Source organism: Anomaloglossus baeobatrachus, chromosome 6 (assembly GCF_048569485.1).
Source record: "Anomaloglossus baeobatrachus isolate aAnoBae1 chromosome 6, aAnoBae1.hap1, whole genome shotgun sequence".
NCBI lineage: Eukaryota > Metazoa > Chordata > Amphibia > Anura > Aromobatidae > Anomaloglossus > Anomaloglossus baeobatrachus.
In genome coordinates, this window is record NC_134358.1 from 373,487,359 (window position 1) to 373,509,948 (window position 22,590).

Consider the following 22,590-nt stretch of genomic DNA (forward strand, 5'->3'; position numbering starts at 1 on the left):
AAAGATAAAACCTCTTACTTTCTTAATAATTACATTTCAGGTTTATTTACCATTTTGATTGACCGTCAACCCCGTAATTGTTCAATAATAAAATTAATGATCAAAAATACAAATTCCCTAATTGTTGTGCATACAGTGAATGCATTTATAACTATTTTTTTCCATGTTCTTTGAATGCTTAATAATTCATCTAATATTATTCAGAAATTAAACAATTCCGGCATTTCTACATTTGTAAGATATGCAAGTTTAATAATTATATACAGTATGTAAGAGTATAGTTTAACCAATCTTTTTAACTATTATCCCTCGTAATACCATATCTCATAAACAAGATCTCATTATACAGAGACAAGAAATAAAAACATAAAGGAATCTGTGAGTAGATTTATGCTATGTAATCTGTGGACAGCAGAAGATAGAGGCTAAGAAATAGAATTCAGCAATGTGTCACTTATTGTATGCTGTTGTTTCCATACAGTGAAGGTTTTCTCACCAAGAGATTATCACTGCCTGGACTACATGACACATGAGCCCCGGTCTGACCATTCCCCTTCCTGTTATAAGCAGCAGCTCAATGACATTAAACTATGTACTTTATATTGTGAGCCTGTTGGGGGGTGGTGTTAGCTTTTTGAGCTCTGCTTCATGCTAAACTCTGATTGTGGAAGACCATGATGAAGGTGAATTAAATAACTGAAACGCATAGTCTGTGCTACTCTGCTTAATCCATGATGCCTTGTTGGTAACTGTTAGCTCGATTTTATGGACATAACAAAAGTTACATTTTAAGAAAACCTTGATTTCTTTGGACAATTGCTGGAGGATATTTCTCCTTTTTTTTCCAAACTCTGAGTTTGTCACAATTGCTGCACCCAGTAAACTAAGCGATACATCGTTGGAATCAGGGTTTCTTTTCCTACATTATGCTACTCTCTGATGAGGTAGCAAAAACATAGTGACAGATTCCCTTTAACGTTTATAAGCATTTTAAACATGTCAAGAAAAGCTTCATTTACTAACCAAATCTTTATATAGTTCTGGCACTTAAATTTGATGCTTACCATTCGAGTCCATAAAATAGTAGATGCGATGAAGAGTGCTCCATAAAAACATGCAGTTGAAATGTAGTTTGATTTCACATGATTTTGCAAAAATTGAATATGCTTGATACCACAAACTCCTAGTAAATGTATAAAAATAGTCTGGATTGAATTTAGAGCACTACAAAAAGAGCCGCTTTCTGAGAAGAATATGAGGTGTCCTAATGAAGAATAGGCCATGGTGAAGACAAATCCAATGAGCTGCAAAAACAAACATGTATGATGTCAATTAGATGCTAAAGCTTTTATTTTTAGAGTTTACTAAACAAACATTATGTGTAATAAAGATTAGTGATGGGCGAACGGTAAAATATTTGGGATCGGATACTTCGTGCTGAATAATTTCTACTATTCGTGTATTTGTAACAGCAGGCCCGGGATGCAGCACACAGAGAAGGAAGACACAGTAGTGACTCGACTGTATTTATTAATGCAAGAACTGTGAAGGGGAAACTGAAGTCAGGCTAGATACGTCAGCCAACTGAGCAACTTTTTTTTTTTTAAATCAGATCTTTTTTATTAAACAACTAGGAATCAATACAGAGAAAATATATTGCATCTTATATAACTAGTAAAAGCGTACATTGAAAAAACATATGTTGTCTATAAATCAGGTTCTTCCTCTGTATATAAAAAAAAAAAAAGAAAAAAAGGATTCTTAGATCAGTTATATAAATTGAGCCTACAAACAACATGGCTCCACAGATAATCAAAAGTTAAATTATGCAATAATACCTCAGTCTAATAGAAAAGTCTCCTCCATCAGCCGTGTCGCTCCGCATCATATTTCCATACCTGCTTGCCTCTCTCTCCCCGTTTAGTCATCAATCGCACCCTTCCGGCCCCTCCCACAGCACCGCTCAAAGTCCACTTCGCCACGTAAAACACTAGTTTTAACTTTTACTCCCCAAACGTTCCATTCACTGCAAGCACAACAGTAACTGGTCCAACATTGCATCCTGCACTAGTGCCCCAGAAGGGAGACCCGGCGACTCCATCCATGGCTGCCAGATTTTGTAAAACTTTCTCAGTGGTTTTCTCTTTAAATGAACTCCCCTTTCCAATCAAATGACGTTATTTAACTTATTTTTAAGCTCTGGTAATGTTAGTGGTAGAGGATCTAACCAATGGTATGCCAGTATTTTCCTTGCTTGATACAGGATACGTGCAATTCCCAGGGCTGTTGGAGAGTCCGGGTCTACTCCTCCCTCCCACAGACTCAACAAACATAAACGAGGGGACGGCTGTATTGCATACCTCCCAACCGTCCCGGATTCTGCGGGACTTGCACGATTTATCAGGGCTGTCCCGCACTCCCGCGGCTCACAGCTGATGTCCCGGCTCCTCCCCTCAGTGAAGTGAATAAATTAAATTAAATTGTTATCGGCTCTGGACTTTTGGGGCGGCCGGGACTCGAACTCGTGGAACTGTGAGTTCATTGTTTCAAAGGCAGCAGCTCTAACCACTGAGCTACTGCCTGTAATGAAAGCAATAGGAAGATTTTGTTATCTTGACCTCTATACTGCAGGTGAGACACCAGAAGCAGATTATTCAGCTGCAAAGATGGATGGAGGGATGGATGAATGGAGGGATAGAGGGATGGATGGATGGATGATAGAGGGATGAATGGAGGGATGATGGAGGGATAGAGGGATGAAAGGAGGGATAGAGGGAGGGATGGATGGATGGATGGATGATAGAGGGATGAATGGAGGAATAGAGGGATGAAAGGAGGGATAGAGGGAGGGATGGATCGATGATAGAGGGATGAATAGAGGGATGAATGGAGGGATAGAAGGAGGGATGAATGGAGGGATGGAGGGATAGAGGGAGGGATGGATGGATGATAGAGGGATGAATGGAGGGATAGAGGGAGGGATGGATGGATGATAGAGGGATGAATGGAGGGATAGAGCGATGGATGGATGGATGATAGAGGGATGAATGGAGGGATAGAGGGATGAATGGAGGGATGATAGAGGGATGAATGGAGGGATGAATGGAGGGATAGAGGGAGGGATGGATGGATGATAGAGGGATGAATGGAGGGATAGAGGGAGGGATGGATGGATGATAGAGGGATGAATGGAGGGATAGAGGGAGGGATGAATGGAGGGATAGAGGCAGGGATGGATGGATGATAGAGGGATGAATGGAGGGATAGAGGGAGGGATGAATGGAGGGATAGAGGCAGGGATGGATGGATGATAGAGGGATGGAGGGATGAATGGAGGGATAGAGGGAAAGATGGATGGATGATAGAGGGATGAATGGAGGGATAGAGGGATGGATGGATGGATGATAGAGGGATGAATGGAGGGATAGAGGCAGGGATGGATGGATGATAGAGGGATGAATGGAGGGATAGAGGGAGGGATGAATGGAGGGATAGAGGCAGGGATGGATGGATGATAGAGGGATGAATAGAGGGATGAATGGAGGGATAGAAGGAGGGATGAATGGAGGGATGGAGGGATAGAGGGAGGGATGGATGGATGATAGAGGGATGAATGGAGGGATAGAGGGAGGGATGGATGGATGATAGAGGGATGAATGGAGGGATAGAGCGATGGATGGATGGATGATAGAGGGATGAATGGAGGGATAGAGGGATGAATGGAGGGATGATAGAGGGATGAATGGAGGGATGAATGGAGGGATAGAGGGAGGGATGGATGGATGATAGAGGGATGAATGGAGGGATAGAGGGAGGGACGGATGGATGATAGAGGGATGAATGGAGGGATAGAGGGAGGGATGAATGGAGGGATAGAGGCAGGGATGGATGGATGATAGAGGGATGAATGGAGGGATAGAGGGAGGGATGAATGGAGGGATAGAGGCAGGGATGGATGGATGATAGAGGGATGAATGGAGGGATGAATGGAGGGATAGAGGGAAAGATGGATGGATGATAGAGGGATGAATGGAGGGATAGAGGGATGGATGGATGGATGGATGATAGAGGGATGAATGGAGGGATAGAGGCAGGGATGGATGGATGATAGAGGGATGAATGGAGGGATAGAGGGAGGGATGAATGGAGGGATAGAGGCAGGGATGGATGGATGATAGAGGGATGAATGGAGGGATGAATGGAGGGATAGAGGGAAAGATGGATGGATGATAGAGGGATGAATGGAGGGATAGAGGGATGGATGGATGGATGGATGATAGAGGGATGAATGGAGGGATAGAGGGAGGGATGGATGGATGATAGAGGGATGAATGGAGGGATAGAGGGAGGGATGAATGGAGGGATAGAGGCAGGGATGGATGGATGATAGAGGGATGAATGGAGGGATGAATGGAGGGATAGAGGGAGGGATGGATGGATGATAGAGGGATGAATGGAGGGATAGAGAGATGAAAGGAGGGATAGAGGGAGGGATGGATGATAGAGGGATGAATGGAGGGATAGAGGGATGGATGGAGGGATAGTGGGAGGGATAGAGGGAGGGATGGATGGATGATAGAGGGATGAATGGAGGGATAGAGGGAGGGATGAATGGAGGGATAGAGGGAGGGATGGATGGATGATAGAGGGATGAATGGAGGGATAGAGGGAGGGATAGAGGGAGGGATGGATGGATGATAGAGGGATGAATGGAGGGATAGAGGGAGGGATGAATGGAGGGATAGAGGGAGGGATGGATGGATGATAGAGGGATGAATGGAGGGATAGAGGGATGGATGGATGATAGAGGGATGAATGGAGGGATGAATGGAGGGATAGAGGGAGGGATGGATGGATGATAGAGGGATGAATGGAGGGATAGAGAATGGATGGATGGATGATAGAGGGATGAATGGAGGGATAGAGGGAGGGATGAATGGAGGGATAGAGGCAGGGATGGATGGATGATAGAGGGATGAATGGAGGGATGAATGGAGGGATAGAGGGAGGGATGGATGGATGGATGATAGAGGGATGAATAGAGGGATAGAGGGATGAAAGGAGGGATAGAGGGAGGGATGGATGGATGATAGAGGGATGAATGGAGGGATAGAGGGATGGATGGAGGGAGGGATAGAGGGAGGGATGGATGGATGATAGAGGGATGAATGGAGGGATAGAGGGAGGGATGAATGGAGGGATAGAGGGAGGGATGGGTGGATGATAGAGGGATGAATGGAGAGATAGAGGGAGGGATAGAGGGAGGGATGGATGGATGATAGAGGGATGAATGGAGGGATAGAGGGAGGGATGAATGGAGGGATAGAGGGAGGGATGGATGGATGATAGAGGGATGAATGGAGGGATAGAGGGATGGATGGATGATAGAGGGATGAATGGAGGGATAGAGGGAGGGATGGATGATAGAGGGATGAATGGAGGGATGAATGGAGGGATAGAGGGATGGATGGATGGATGATAGAGGGATGAATGGAGGGATAGAGGGAGGGATGGATGGATGATAGAGGGATTAATGGAGGGATAGAGGGAGGGATGAATGGAGGGATAGAGGCAGGGATGGATGGATGATAGAGGGATGAATGGAGGGATGAATGGAGGGATAGAGGGAGGGATGGATGGATGATAGAGGGATGAATGGAGGGATAGAGGGATGAAAGGAGGGATAGAGGGAGGGATGGATGGATGATAGAGGGATGAATGGAGGGATAGAGGGATGGATGGAGGGATAGAGGGAGGGATAGAGGGAGGGATGGAGGGATGATAGAGGGATGAATGGAGGAATAGAGGGAGGGATGAATGGAGGGATAGAGGGAGGGATGGATGGATGATAGAGGGATGAATGGAGGGATAGAGGGAGGGATAGAGGGAGGGATGGATGGATGATAGAGGGATGAATGGAGGGATAGAGGGAGGGATGGATGGATGATAGAGGGATGAATGGAGGGATAGAGGGAGGGATGAATGGAGGGATAGAGGGATGGATGGATGATAGAGGGATGAATGGAGGGATAGAGGGAGGGATGGGTGGATGAATGGAGGGATAGAGGGATGAATGGAGGGATGAATGGAGGGATGAATGGATAGATAGAGGGAGGGATAGAGGGAGGGATGGATGATAGTGGGATGGATGGATGATAGAGGGATGGATGATAGAGGGATATATAGATACACGACAGATAATAGATAGAAAGAGATAGAATCATAGATAGATAGAATCATAGATAGATAGATTGAGAGATATAATCATAGATAGATAGATAGATAGAGGGATAGAGATAGATAGATAGATAGATAAATACTGTATCTCAATGTTGGTGAAAGAGTCAGATTCATTTGTTCCCATAAAACTACTATAAAGAAATGAGGAAAAAAATACAAATACAATTTTTTTTTTATCTTCACAACCTTGGATTCAAACCAGCAACGTTCAAAACTTATCTCCAGCAGCCTCCTGGCTTTCCTAGCTGCTCTAGCTGTTGAGCCACTAGGATTGATGATGTCAGAGGGAGGATTTCACATAAATGAACCTACAATGCAGCCTCTTACACAGCAGATTACACAGGACACAGCTACATTGTACAGAGCAGCATCTCTATGTCCTGTATTCTAGAGGGAGAGGAAAAGAGGATTTTTTTTCTTCTAATAAAGTTACTAAAAATAATAAAAAAAAATAGAATAATGTAATTTTATTGCACTTTTTTATAAAATAATAAACATCACAAATCAGCAAATAACATGGACATATTTGGTGTCCCTGTAATCGTAATGACCTGAACAACACAGCGATCAGATTATTTATGGGGATCGGTAAATGGCGGGAAAAAAAAGGCGCAATTTATTATTTTTCTTTATTAAAACCCATAAAAATACGTAATAAAAATGGATCACTGAGGCCGTGTTCACACATAGCGTAAATGCTGCATTTTTTCTGCAGGTGTCCGCGCCACGAGTGCAATAACAATGTTCTCTGATTATTGCGTTTTTGCGGTATTTTTTATACATTGTCCCCCTTATTTGATACATGTTTGTTGCTGATGTGAATCCTGAAGCTTATAAAGAAAGAAACACCAAATCCGCACCGTTCAGTGGCGTCTTTCCACGCACCAGGAGCGGAGATTTCAGGACGTCTCATCCACTTTGCTTGGACAATTAGTCCATATTCACATGTAGTGTAAATGCTGCATATTTTTCTGTTGTTTTTTTGCACATTTATTCTGCTGTGTTTAATTGTCCAAGTAAAGTGTATGTGGTTCCATGAAAAGACGCTGCTGAATTCTGCGGTTTTCGGGGGGGGGGGTTTCTCTGGGGGTTTCTATGTGGAGCTTAAAAAATGCAGGAAAAAGCTTCTCTGTACAATAAAAACACTTAAAAACGCAGATTCACATCTGAACCAAAAACGCATTAAATAATGGAGAAAAGGCAGAAAAAATGCAGCAAAAATGGAAAAAACAGAGAAGATTGTATTGTGTAGTTTGGTGCAGACAGAAACAAAAAGAAACAGAATTTATGCAACGTGTGAACACAGATCGATAGGCACAAATAAGCAACATGTCATATAGTGACACAGAAATATAAAAAAATTCTGACTGCTATGAATATGAATGAACAGTCCACGGCATCTGCTGAATGACCCTTACTGCCAAATGGGTGTGGCTAGGGGTGTGGCTAGGGGCATGGTCAAAATGCGCGCGCCGCATACTTTGTCCCTCTTTCCTTTCTTGAAAAGTTGGGAGGTATGGTATTGGGATATGATATATTTGGTCTATGAGTCCCAGGGTTTGTTTCCAGAAATCACCAATGTGTCCACACTCCCACATAACATGCATAAAATGGGCATCATCCTGTCCACACCTAACGCATAGACAAGCCCGGACGCCTGCCCTAAAGGGGCTACAGGGAGGGCGCACATGACTGAGGAGGGATGCTAGGCCTGAGGGTTAGTGAAGGGTTAAAGTGTAGTGCTTTTGTGGGGGAAGGTGTGGGGTGGAGCTATGGGGGCTATGGTGCCATGTGAGTGGGCAGGGAGTGGTCAGTGGTGGGAGGGATATATAGGGCAGAACTGTGGGAAGGGGGCAGTCATTCCTTACCTGGCAGACGTCCGGAATCGTACCTGAATCGTTTCTCCATGGAGGACTGGGAGTATTTAGAAGGACACAAAGATCTGTACAAGGACGTCATGATGGAGGTTCCCCAGCCCCTCACATCACCAGATGGAGGCCCTCGTGGAAAAGATGAAGAAGATTGTGGAGCAGCATGGCCAGTAGTGGATGGAAGAGCTGCTGCAGCGATGTGACGGCGGCGGAGAGGAAGATGGGACCCATCTGCCTCCGAAGCGGCAGCAAACATCTCGGCCTCCTGTGTTTCTCAGCCCGGAGATTACACCACAGAGCCGGCAGCGGAGGAGGAGCCCCAGCAGAAGACCCCCGGCAGTGGCGCCGGCAGCGGAGCCAGAAGAGATGGTATCGCAGGGCCTGAAGAGAAAGTCGGACCGCAGGCAGCAAGGTAGCGGGGCGGTGAGTGACGTGGCTGGCCCCCCCTCAACTTCCGGGTCGCGGCGCAAAGTGGTGACGCGCGCCATGGCCACATGACCCGGCGCGGTCACGTGGTCTGGTGACGCGGTCACGTGCCTCGGCGCCGGTGTCAGCTGACCTGGAAGTTTCAGCACATCACCCCGCAGCAGCAACAGCCGCTGGCGGATGGGCAGAAGTGTGGCGGCCTTCAGAGGATCGGCGGGCGGGGCCTGTGCAGGAGCATAGGGCTCTGGTGGCAGCGGCGACAGCAACAGCGTTCAGGAGGCGGCCTGGAGCAGCGGGGTCAGGCCGGCGGTGGCATCAGGGGCAGAAGGATCATGCGGGGACGCCTTCAGGCATGCCCAAAGAAGTACACAAGGATGGTCAGCGCATGGTGCGCCAGGGATCGCACCACATGCCCTTGAATTTTCTGGTGGATCAGGTTACAGGTCGAACCTGCTGGACAGTGGGCTCCCTGGACCAGGTTCCAGTGAGGAGGACGACATCGCAGAGGATGGCATCGCGGATGACATCATGTCGCAGTCACTTGGCCCGGCGTGGTCACCTGACCTGCCCCGCTCACCAGGCGGCTGAGTGGCTGGAGCGCACCCCCCCCTACCTGTGGAGAAGATGGCGGTGCTCGACGCGGAGGACACGTGACGGCTGTTCCCTGGGAGTCCATGGAGTCAGCCTAGTAAGATTAAGGCTCACTTAAACCTTGTATTAATGCTTGGATTATGGGGGGTGGTAAGGGTGTTGATACGTATGGTTTCGGGTGCACTAGGGAGGTAGTGTGTTTTGTCAGTGGGTTTCGGAACGGTGCATGGCTGGTCAGGAGCTTGGGGGCTCTGTGGCTAGCGTTCAATTTGTGGCAGTGGTTGCTTTGTGGTCCAGGAGGCCTTTCTGTGCACTTCATGAGTGTTAGGGGGTTTTTCATGTTAGTGCGTTTTCATGATAGTGTGTATATTTGCAGGTGAAGACAATTTTATTTTGGTTGGTGTAATTGTGCTTGCATTCTATGGGTGATTTTGTATAACTGGTGGTGATTTCACGGCGGTTTGCGAGTAATTCAGGTGGTGATACGGATATGGGTAAAGCGGTGATGGATGGGGTTTGATAGTACATTCATTTTTATTTATTTATTTTTTTTATATTATGATTTTAGCAGAAGGTGGATACCACACACGGGGTGTTTGGTATGTACTGGGTGCCAGACATTAATTTGTGGCTTTTTTGTATGTCCTACGATTAAGATGAAATATGTAAGATGTGCGTTATGGAATTTCGAGATCAGCGGTATGCCCGCCATATCTGGGGGACATATGTAGCTCGCAATATTAATACTTCCCCAACGGAGACATTACGGCTGCCCCAGCCCTTTGATCAGTGAAGCTATATCCCTATAGGGAACTTGTACTCTGCCCCTGTGTATACAGATTCCAGACAGAGTGTATCTGGCTACACAGGGGGTCTTTGAACAATTGGGGAAGGTGTGATAAGCTAATGCAAATGTTTGGGTTCCATCTCCTGACAAGGGAGTATTGTCCTGGCTGTTAATTTGGCAGGGCTCTGGAGGAAGAGAGGGGAGGGGGGATCCGGGATCACTTTTGATCCCAGAGACCATCTGCTTATTATATTTTCATGACAGCGGTTTCATGGTTTATTGTAATAGTCATGGGGTCTTTTGGCTGGAGGATTATCGCTGCGTCCTAGTATTTGATAAGGGTTCAATGGTAGTTCGCTGACATGGTGAGCCATTTTGGGGGGGCGCACTTGTCGGCTTAATCTTTGGCGTTAACGTTGGGTGTGTGCTATTGCTGGTCAGAGGTGAGGGGGCAGGTGGTTGAGTTTTCACTAGGGTGTGCCTCGGTCCAGGTCCGGTTCTCCAATATAGGCTGTGCGTGTACGAAGGGTTTTCATGTTCACTGGTGGGCGGTATGGTTTGTTGCGGTCAGACGTTCAGGAGAGGTCGAGATGATTGGGACGGCAGATCTTTTGGGAACCCGTCCTTTCTTGCAGTGGTAGATGACATCTCCCCGGGGGCCTTGGAGTTGACCATTTACCGGTTTTGGTTTCCAGGTTAGCTGTTTATTAATAGAAAGTAGTTGACGGATTAATGTGTTAAAAAAAAAAAAAAAAGCTGTGGCATGATAATCCCTGGTTGGAGAAGGAGTTTGTTGCCTTTTTACTGCACTTGGGTCTCCGTGTTTGTTTAGAATTTCTTGGGGTACATATATATTGTGTGGAGCTGAGTGTTTTATGGTTGCTCAATGTCTGGGTTGAGGTCCGTGGTTTGGGTTCTGTCCGGTAGTCGGGGATTATCCGGTATTAGGGATGGTTGAGTGCTTATTTTCTGTTCATGGTCCAACCTGGGACTACTAAAGGTGTTTCTTCATGCCCAGGGTGTATTCGCGGTTAGCATGTGTTTTGATAAGTCAACGTGTTTGATTCGTCTGGGCGGGGCCCTATGTGGGAAGTCAGGTCGCGGGTCATTATTAGGTTCCCATGTATGTCGTGATGCTTTTGGGGGTTGAGTTTGGTTTATTGAATATGTGGGTCTACGTGCCACTTGGAGTTTTTGCATGATCTGCAGTTGTATGGGGTGCTTAGGGTCGTGGCTGCACAGGGGCAGTTGTAACAAATTTTATACACGCGGACTGGTGGGTTCTTACTGTGGTTCTTTAGGGTTGCCGACTGAGCTTTTGGCAGACCGTATCGGGTGGTATTCGTAATAGCCATCGATAGAAGCTACGTAGGAGTTTATTATATAAAGAGAAGGTAGTTCCCGCTTACGATGGGCTTTGGGGTTTCTTCTGGGTACAGCGGGCCCTGCTTTGCCTTATGGGTACATGAATCGCCTTAGAGTGGTTTCTTTTCTGGTGCCCCCGGATGGTGGGGGCTAGGGTATTGTGTTGGCGCAACGAATGTGTAACATTTGAGTTGGGTGACCCAGTGTGTGATTTGCTGGTATCAGGGGCCTCTGGTTGGCGAATTGTTTGATTATCCAGCTGGCCAGTGCTGATGGCAGGTGTTGCTCCATTTGTCGGGAATTCTGTATAGAGCATGAGGCAGGACATGTTGTTTCGATGGCCGGGTGATTGGTCTCCTGCGGTGGTGTAGCCCTTCCGGCACTACATGGCTATGGGCTCATTCAGTTATGCGTATTTGTCAGGACTGGCTGGTATTATGGGGACACAATTGTTGTGCAGCGCAGCTGCAGGGGAGGTGTATTTGAAGTAGTGTGTGAGCAGATGCAACTATAACATTACCTTCTTTAATGTTGGGCTGGTGGCATGCCATGGCAGGGGAAGCTAGTGTGGTGCATTGATTTTTAATGATTTTAAGGACCAGGTAATCGTCTGGGGCTGTGCCCCGTTTCGGGGTGTTTTGCGGTACTTTAAGGCTGAGTGGCGGACAGGCACGGGGCACCTGGTGGGTGCAACATTTTGACGAATGGCCTGGGTTTATGGTGTCTGGAGTTTCAGAGAAATGTGGTGTGTGTCTGAGTTTTTCTTGGACTTAGGGTCGTGTGGAGTTGCTTTTCTTTTGGGTGGAGGAGACTTGGTCGCTGGGGCGTCAAGGGGCTTGATCCATGACATCAGGCCTGGATGCCTTGGTCCATTTCTTCCTGCCTGGGTGCCGTGCTCATGTTGTTGTTCATAGGGGCTTCTGTTTTGGAATGACTACATAGTGGGTTTTACCGGGCACGTTTTCAGGAATCTGCCGGAGGTTGGGGAATCAGTGTAGGTTCTTTCGTTTACAGCAATAATGGTTGGCTTTGCTTAATTATCAGGTGATGTGCAATTTTCGAAGGCGCCTGCAATGTTTCTCAATGAGGAAGAGTTTATCCCCTATTCCATGGGGGTGGGGAGGCGGCTCAGGTGGCTTGTTGTGGACTGGTCGTGCAGGCGGTGCATAGGATCGGATGATGTGGTTGGCTAGTTGCAGGTCTTGGGTGAGGCTGACCTTGTTGTACTGGTGGTTTGGTGCAGGTTGGCATTGTGAGGTCTAATGGGGGGGGTCAGTTTTGCTCAATTGGTATTGGTACAGAAGCATTGGTTAATCAAGCCGCGGAGTTGGCTTGGGTTGGGTTTTGGTGGTGGGACTCGCACGTACAAGGTGTCATACGTGCTCGCTGTGGCAGAAAGGAAGGGGGTATTTGAAGCCGGTGGATTGCACAAAGAGCGGGGGGGTGAACCCAGTGAAGGAGCGCGTTACCCCTGGTGGTGCAATGGTATACTTGGTTAAGGTGGGACCCTGCTGTGCTGGGTCACAGCGCGGCATATTAACGTGGGTCCCTGCTTGGCTGGGTCCCAGCAGGACATTGGTTGGGCAACACTCGGCTGGGTGTCCCCGAGCCGGTGTAGTGCGGCTGAGGGCACGTGGTGGAGCTGGTGTTGCAATCATGTACAATGGACTCTTCATTTACCCCCCCTCCTTTGGCTAGTGGTTATGTTTATGGAATATTACTATGTTTTATTGATAAATGTTATTGCTTGTTGGTGTTAATAAACGGGGCTGCTGTGGCCTTTTACATCCAATGTCATGCAGTCGTGTCTTATTTTAGGTTAAGGAAGGGTAAGTGTGGGTTTTTTGGGATGGGTCATTACAGTGAAGCCGTCAGTCAGACTTTCCTAGGTCAAGACAAGCCCGGACGCCTGCCCCAAAGGGGCTACAGGGAGGGCGCACATGACTGAGGAGGGATGCTAGGCCTGAGGGTTAGAGAAGGGTTAAAGTGTAGTGCTTTTGTGGGGGAAGGTGTGGGGTGGAGCTAAGGGGGCTATGGTTCCATGTGAGTGGGCAGGGAGTGGTCAGTGGTGGGAGGGATATATAGGGCAGAACTGTGGGAAGGGGGCAGTCATTCCTTACCTGGCAGACGTCCGGAATCGTAAAATTTTAGGATCCTCTGGAGATCGACATGGAGAAGAGAAGAGGATTGACCTTGTTGCAGAAGTCGGCGGAAAGGAAGGGGGTATTTGAAGTCGGTGGATTGCACAAAGAGTCGGGGGGTGAACCCAGTGCAGGAGCAGGTTACCCCTGGTGGTGCAATGGTATACTTGGTTAAGGTGGGTCCCTGCTGTGCTGGGTCACAGCGGGACATGTTAACGTGGGACCCTGCTGTGCTGGGTCACAGCGGGGCATGTTAACGTGGGTCCCTGCTGGGCTGGGTCCCAGCAGGACATTGGTTGGGCAACACTCGGCTGGGTGTCCTCGAGCCGGTGTAGTGCGGCTGAGGGCACGTGGTGGAGCTGGTGTTGCAATCATGTACAATGGACTCTTCATTTACCCCCCCTCCTTTGGCTAGTGGTTATGTTTATGGAATAGTTTGAAGAAGGAAGAAAAGCAGGGCACTACTCTGAAGGGTCGGAGAAGGTTCACAGTAAGCGTTTTCACCACTTAAATTACTGACTGGTTTTTATATACTGCCAGGAACTATACAGCTGCTTGGTGCTCCTATATAAAGTCCACAATAATCCAAGCATCCAAAGGTAAGAAAAACATGGGCACTCACCGCTTGCTGCTGTGTAGAAAAATGCTTTTATTCAAGCTTCGGAGTTACATGCTGTGCTGAGGGGGAGTGAGAGGGAGCGGACAGCACGTTAGACGACGGCCGCTTCGCAGGTTAGACCCGTCGGAGCACCGCAGGTGTGCGAAACTGTCGTTGTCTTATGTGCTGTCTGCTCCCTCTCACTCCCCCTCATAATAGGGGGAGTTTTATATACCCTCTGGATGAGATATATTTGAGAAAGCAACTTTTTGACCAGCTGAATCTTCAGATGTTTCCATTCACAAGGTGTGTGGGGAATAGATTTACAGAAATGGACAGGTGATTGCCAGGGTTGGTCCCATGACTCTCACAAGCTCCATAGAATCTGCATAGTCTGCCTCTATTAGAATTACACTGTTTCCTACACAAAACCAGAGAAACACATTCCAGTCTGGCATATGACAAAAGGACAGATACATGGGATACTATGTGGTACTTATGAAGTTGTGAACAAAGCCTAAAGCCCTGGAAAACAAGATGTGGATTTAACCTTCAACAAAGTCAATCACGATAATGAGGCAGATGGAAACACTTCGTGCTACCACACTTTTGCACTTACCTAATAAAAACTGACATGGCCAGACAGAGCAAAATGTACTCTGTCTGCCTTATTATATTAATTGCATTCGTCTTGAGATATATACATACTCTGTTTTATAGGGCTTTGGAGGAAAAACTCGAACCTAGAAGTGTGTAGCCCGAATGTGATGTGCACATGGCCTTCCACATACAGCTGTACTACAGACATAACACACAGCTCAGCTACAGGTATAACACACACCCACGTCAATCACAGGCAGAACCACAACTAAAATACTTACAGGTCTCTATATAAGGAACTTCCCAAGCAGAATAGACAACCAAAAAAAGGAAGTGAAACAATAAACATATAATAAATTATAATAATTAAAATATTCAAGATCAATAAAATTTTACATGGAGACAGAAACAAAATATACTGAAAACCTGGGACCACACAAATGACACAGTCTAAGGCCCGTTTCACACGTCAGTGAAAAACAGTGACGTTTTTCACTGGCGTGTAAAACACGCACATGTCCCTGCGTGTGCCGTGATTCACGGCACACGTGGGTTGTCTAAGTGCAATCCGGGCTCCGTTCTCCGTGGCCCGTGATTGCACTTAGAAAACAACTCACCTGTGCGCGCTCCCGCTGTCCATGGTGCTGATCGCTCCCGCGGTGCAGCATCCGGCCGGCGGTGACCCCCGCAGCAGCTGCTTCCGGGTCGGCTGTGTCGCGCATAATGAATATGCGCGACAATAATGAGCCGGCTCAGAAGCAGCAGGCTGCACGGGCTGCAGAGGACATCGCTGGACGCCGGGTGAGTAAAAATGATTTTTATTTTAAAAGTACGTTTTTTTCTGGCACGTGTTTCACGGACCACACCATTGCGCGGTCCGTGGAACATCAGTGATGCCAGAAAAAAATGGACATGTCTCCGTGCGGCAATCACGGACACGCGGGTACGCCGCACGGAGACACGTGCAGTGAAAAATCACTGATGTGTGAGCAGACCCATTCATTATAATGGGTCTGCGTATGTCAGTGATTCTGGTACGTTTAAAAAAAAGCACAAACGTCCCAGAATCACTGACGTGTGAAAGGGGCCTTATAAATAGATAAGACCAAACGTATATAAACAGTAGTAGATACAATTGTCCACTAGATGGCAGTGCTATACACTAAGAACTCTGGCTTAAAAAGAGCAGATGAATAAAATTAAACTTTTTCATTTTTATTTATAGTCAAAGGACTAATACACAATAAAGTAGTCATAACATGAATTTAATGAGTGGCCTATACATAATAAAGTGTATTGCAAAAGAAGGAAAACCAGCAAAAATTGCTAGGAAAATAGACCAATTAAGTTATGAATAGTTTTGATTTATTTTTCTTTTTCAAAGTGCCAAGTGTAATAAATAATATTCATTTACAAAATCTCTTTAGTACATCATCAAAAAAAGAGGATAGGAAATGGGGATGATGGTTCACATTTAAAATATATAATGCTGAGCGACCTGAATATTGTGAATTGTTTATAGAATGAACATGGCCCACAAAAAGGTATCAGAGATAACGGACCAAAAGTGCAAACAAACACAAAAAAAAGGTGTATGGAGAAAAGGTAGCAGGGCAATTGCAAAACTACAGAGGTTACAACAGCATACCCATGGACAAAAGGTGAAAAAACACCATTATAGTGCTGAACATCCTTAAATAATGTTTAAAACAGGAGCCTGGCCCAAGAAAAACTTCTTATATGCCAAGTGGTAAGGGAAAATAATTCCATAACATAATAAACGGACCAAAGGCACCAGAAAAAAACAAGAAAAGTACATGAACTAAACCCAGGCTTGAAAAACAATTGCAGAGCTACAGTACTTAGAGCAGCATTTACCGTGGACACAGGGTGGAAGAGATAATAAAGTGGTGGTGTGCAGTATTAAAGTGGCGACATTAATGCAGATACAAAGTGCAAAAATAAATTCAAGTGGATCACAGTAAATCTTAAACAGTAAATCAGTAAACAGCAAACCTTTATGCCAACCACTATGTTATAGACAGTACAGGGTAGTCAGGATAAAACCCCCAACACATACCACATAACTCAGTTACAGGTATACAACACACAGTTCAATTGCAGGCATAGCACATAACTCAAATCACATGCATAAGGGCTCATGCGCATATTGCGTAATAGCATGCATTTATGCTGTGTATTGCGCTGCAGCGTAAATGCAAGCGTCCTGCGTTCCCTGCACAATCTATGAAGATTGTGCATGAGACGTTCGCACGTTGCTTTTATGAACGCAGCGATTTGCGTGCTGAAATGTTGACCCAAATCCCTGCATTCATAAAATGAGCATGTCAATTATATCTGCATTCTGGATGCAGCTCCCACTCTGTCTATGGTGGGGGCAGCAGCCAGAGCGCATGCAATCGGATTTTTTTTAACAAAAATACTGCATTCATTCTGCAGCGATTTGAAGCGCACATGTGCTGTGAAATCGCTGCAGAATAATCAGCAGTTATGTGCGCATGAGCCCTAACACACACAGCTTAGCTACAGTCATAAAGCACACAGCTCAGCTACAGACATAACATACACAGAGTCCAGCTACAAGCCTAACACACAAAGTTTTGCTACAGGTATAACACACAGTACAGCTACAAGCCCTGCATACAGGGCCGGCTGCAGGTTTTTGTGGGCCCTGGGTGAAAGAGTGTCAGTGAGCCCAATGCCCACACAGACATGCATATACACAGATACATACACACACAGGCATACATATACATACAGGCATACGTACATCTACATGTTTAAAAACAATTCACAAAAATACATATAAACAGACATAAATCTATACAAAGTCATATACACTGACATACATAGATATACACATCATACATGGAGACACATAGATAATTTTAATGTGGGGAAGTCAGCAGCAGCTTAACTCACCTACACCGCATATTTCCCATTCAGGTCTTCCGAGACATGTGGCTGTGCCACTCTGATTGGTGGCCGTCACTAAAAACTACATGGCTGTGCAAACACAGTGCACACTGACACTGCTGTATATACATCACAGAAGAGGCTGAGGACATACACATTACTGGGGAGGGGATAATACAGCAATCTGGGGAATACAACTCTAGAGGGGGCATTCAGCTCTGAGGGAAAAAACAAAAAGGTCCAGCACGACATCCAATATAAAACTTCTTCTTCTTTATTGATTCATATTAAAATAGGTTAAAAACCTGGACAAGGGACGCATTTCGGAATATGCTTCCTTATTCACATTCCTTCCATCTAACTGGTGAGCTGGAATTGAGAGTTCACTCTCCATTGTTTCTTGTTTCTAATTCAGCTCTGAGTGGTATACAGCACTGGTGTGGGGGAACATACAGCTCTGGGGTAACATACAGTACTGGTGTGTATACAGCACTGGTGTGGGGGAACATACAGCTCTGGGGTAACATACAGTACTGGTGTGTATACAGCACTGGGGTGGGGGGACATACAGCTCTGGGGGGTATATGGTACTGGGATGGAGGGACATACAGCTCTGGTGGGGTATACAGCACTGGGTGTATATATAGCTCTGGTATGGTATAAAAGACTGGGATGCCTAACTAACAGCTCTGGGGGGTATAGAGCACTGGGGTGGAGGGACATACATCTGGTGAGGTATACAGCACTGGGGTAGGTGACATACAGTTCTGAGAGGGTATACAGAACTGGGGTGGGTGACATACAGCTCTGGTGGGGTATACAGCACTGGGGTGGGTGACATACAGTTCTGAGAGGGTATATAGCACTAGGGAAGGGGGACATACAAATCTGGTGGTATACAGCACTGGGGTGGATGACATACAGTTCTGAGCGGGTATACAGCAGTTGAGTGGGTGACATACAGTTCTCAGAGGGTATACAGCACTAGGGTGGGTGTCATACAGCTCTGGTGGGGTAATAAGCACTGGGGTGGGTGACATACAGTTCTGAGAGGGTATACAGCACTGTGGTGGATAACATACAACTTTGGTGGGGTATACAGAACTGGGGTGGGTAACACAGTTCTGAGCGGGTATACAGCAGTGGCGTGGATGACATACAGTTCTGAGAGGGTATACAGCACTGGGGTGGATGACATACAGTTCTGAGCGGGTATACAGCAGTGGAGTGGGTGACATACAGTTCTCAGAGGGTATACAGCACTAGGGTGGGTGTCATACAGCTCTGGTGGGGTAATAAGCACTGGGGTGGGTGACATACAGTTCTGAGAGGGTATACAGCACTGTGGTGGATAACATACAACTTTGGTGGGGTATACAGAACTGGGGTGGGTAACACAGTTCTGAGCGGGTATACAGCAGTGGCGTGGATGACATACAGTTCTGAGAGGGTATACAGCACTGAGGTGGGTGACATACAGCTTTGGTGGGGTATACAGAACTGATGTGGGTAACATACAGTTCTGAGAGGGTATACAGCACTGCGGTGGGGAGACACAGCACTGAGGTGGGTGACATACAGTTCTGTTCTAAGTGCGTATACAGCATTGGATTGGGTGACATACAGCTTTGGTGGGGTATACAGCATTGGGTTGGGTGACATACCGTTCTGAGAGGAACCTGGCTGGCTCTGCGGCTCCTCTCTGTGTTCATCTGTGTGACAGGAGCAAACTGCATGCTAGCTCCGCCCACAGGTGCACTATAGACACAGCAAGTGTAAATTTAAACATCCGGCAGTCAAGAAAGTGCAGCTGCCGGCTCAAGTAGCGTGATCCCCGGAAATCGACCCGGGGACCATAGACTACGTCACCACCTCTGCCAATAGTGAGTGAGCCCCGCTCGGAGGTCCAGGGCCCCGACACTTGCTCGGGTGCTGACACTGGTCCTGACAGCATAGCACACTTCTACATACATAATCGCCAGTTTCTGTAACCCTATTCCGGCATGCACCACGGCACTGTCAGTTGAGCAGGCGCAGTTTGAATTGCGCCTGTGCAAGTGATATCATCATCGCAGCTTCCGGGCATGAACTACGCGTGCGCAAGTAGCGGTGACGTTACCGCCCTTCCCACACACGCAATGCATGTATACACTGAACACACACACACACACCTGTCCCTAGCGATGCAGTCCCTGTCACTGAAATCCCCCAACGCTGCTCCTGCTTCCAGCTCATCATCAGTGCAGTGAATATTCAGTGAGTATAATGAGCGGCGATCAGGAGCGGGAGGCAGCCGAGCCGAAGACAGCACCACTGGATACAGGTGAATATAGAAAATCTTTTTATTTAAAATACACGTGTTTTCTCTGGGGGGAGGAGGGGAGAAAGAGAGACAGAGAGAGAGAATACACACACATACACAGACGACATGTACACACAGTGTACAGCCATATACACACACATGTACACAGACGACACGTACACAGTTTACAGCCATATACACACACATATACACAGACGACACGTACACACAGCGTACAGCCATATACACACATATACACAGACGACATGTACACACAGCGTACAGCCATATAAACACACATGTACACAGACGATACGTACACACAGCGTACAACCATATACATACATGTACATAGATGACACGTACACATAGCGTACAGACATATACACACACGTACACAGACGACACATACACACAGTGTACAGCCATATGCACACACATGTACAGGGAGGACACATACAGCCATATGCACACACGCACACACATGTACACAGACGACACATACACACAGCGTACAGCCATATACACACACATATACACAGATGACACGTACACACAGCGTACAGCCATATACACCTGTGTACACAGACAACACGTACACACAGCGTACAGCCATATACACACACATGTACACAGATGACACTTACACACAGCGTACAGCCATATACACACACATATACACAGATGACACGTACACACAGCATTCAGCCATATACACACACATATACACAGACGACACATACAGCCATATGCACACACAATGTTATGGACAATATTATGAACTATTATGAGTATTAAGAGTTATATGAAGATATCCAAAAACCAGGATTTAAGATAGTACTTGAACTGTGTACCACACCTATATCTGCATTCAGACATCATAAGACTCATCAGACAGTCTGGACTTTCATGTGACAAGTGAATCATGCTGACTTAGCTTAATATAAAATGATGACACACGTGTGTATGTGTATAAATATATATAATATATATATATATATATATAAATATCTATCTATATATCGCAGAATGAGCTCTTTTCATAGTTTACCTAATAGGAGACGTGTTACATATTATTAGCTCCTAGCCAACTGATTTCTTTAAATGTATGTGAACTTCCGTAATTAAAGGAGTCATATTTTCTATGCAGATCCATGTACATTTCTACATTTCTCTGGTCTGTATGGAAGAATAGTATGCATGTTACTAACAAATGACTCATGATTTGGATGCAGATAGGGTTAAGGTAGATGCATAATTAGATTGCATCACTGTAAATTTATGGCCCCCTTAACAACACATGTACACAGAAGACACGTACACACAGCGTACAGCCATATACACACACATATACACAGATGACATGTACACACAGGGTACAGCCATATACACACACGTACGTAGACGACACATACACACAGCGTTCAGCCATATACACACACATACACAGACGACACATACATAGCATACAGCCATATACACACACGTACACAAACGACACATACACACAGCATACAGCCACATACACACATGACAAGTACACACAGCGTACAGCCATATACACACACACACATGTACACAGATGACACGTACACAGCATACAGCCATATACACACACACGTACACAGACACGTACACACAACGTACAGCCATATACACACATGTACACAGACAACAAGTACACACATAATAGCTCAAGAAACACATCAACAGATACCAATATACAGCACACAACAAGGAAGAGACGGTGCACAGGAGTGAAAGACGTCAAATAACACAACCCATACAATACACAAATGCGGAACGTTGACATACAACAGATATGTTGGAAAGCACAAACAGTGTAACACATGTCCACTGTTCCTGTAAGCACCACTAAACATAGACAGATGTTCATTTCGCCACAATCCCAATGCGAAAGCATCGGGTTTATTTCTAGTAAATACATAACACACACATTTGAGCAATAAGGCATAACACACACTCAGTTCAATTACAAATATAACACACAACTCAGCATACCACAAACAGTTCAGTTGTTGCCATAGCTCAGCTACCAGAATAACACACACAGCTTAGCTACAGTCATAAAGCACACAGCTCAGCTACAGACATAACATACACACAGTGCAGCTTCAAGCAAAACACATAAGGTTTTGCTATAGGCATAACACACACAGTACAGCTACAAGCATAGCACAGCACACTTAAATGCATAACACACAGTTCAGCAACAGTCATAACACACACCCAGTTCAATCACAAATAAAATACACAATTCAGTTACAAGCATACAACAAACAGTTCAGTTGTTGGCATAACACATAGGTCAGCTACAAGCATAATACACACAACTCAGCTACAGGCTTTACATGTTCAGCGCCAGACAAAACACACACAGCTCAGCCACAGGCATAACAAATAGCACAGCTCAGCTATAGGTATAACCCACAGTCCAGTTGCATACAGAACACAAACACAGTTAAGCTACCGGCATAACACACAGTTCAGTTACATAAATAGCACACAGTTCAGCTACAGACATAAAACAAACACACAAACAGCTCTTACATATACTGGAAAGTTCCAAGTACTATATTGTCAAGAAATCCCGCACACACTACAGTTCTAATTAGTTGTTATTTTTGAAGAATACACTTCTGCATGTGAATGATCATATTTGTTATTACATCAACACATCCTTCAATTTACTAAGAAACTGTCTCTACATA

The 22,590-nt window shown here is 45.9% G+C and overlaps 1 protein-coding gene across 1 annotated transcript in view; it reads right to left on the reverse strand.

The window, feature by feature from the left end:
• The window catches only part of PKD1L1 (polycystin 1 like 1, transient receptor potential channel interacting), an 884,746-nt gene that overhangs the window by 35,932 nt on the left and 826,224 nt on the right, over positions 1-22,590 (reverse strand). Inside the window, exon 61 of the mRNA XM_075316120.1 lies at positions 1,065-1,304. Coding sequence (XP_075172235.1) covers positions 1,065-1,304 — 240 coding nt within the window. The remainder of the gene's footprint in view (positions 1-1,064; positions 1,305-22,590) is intronic.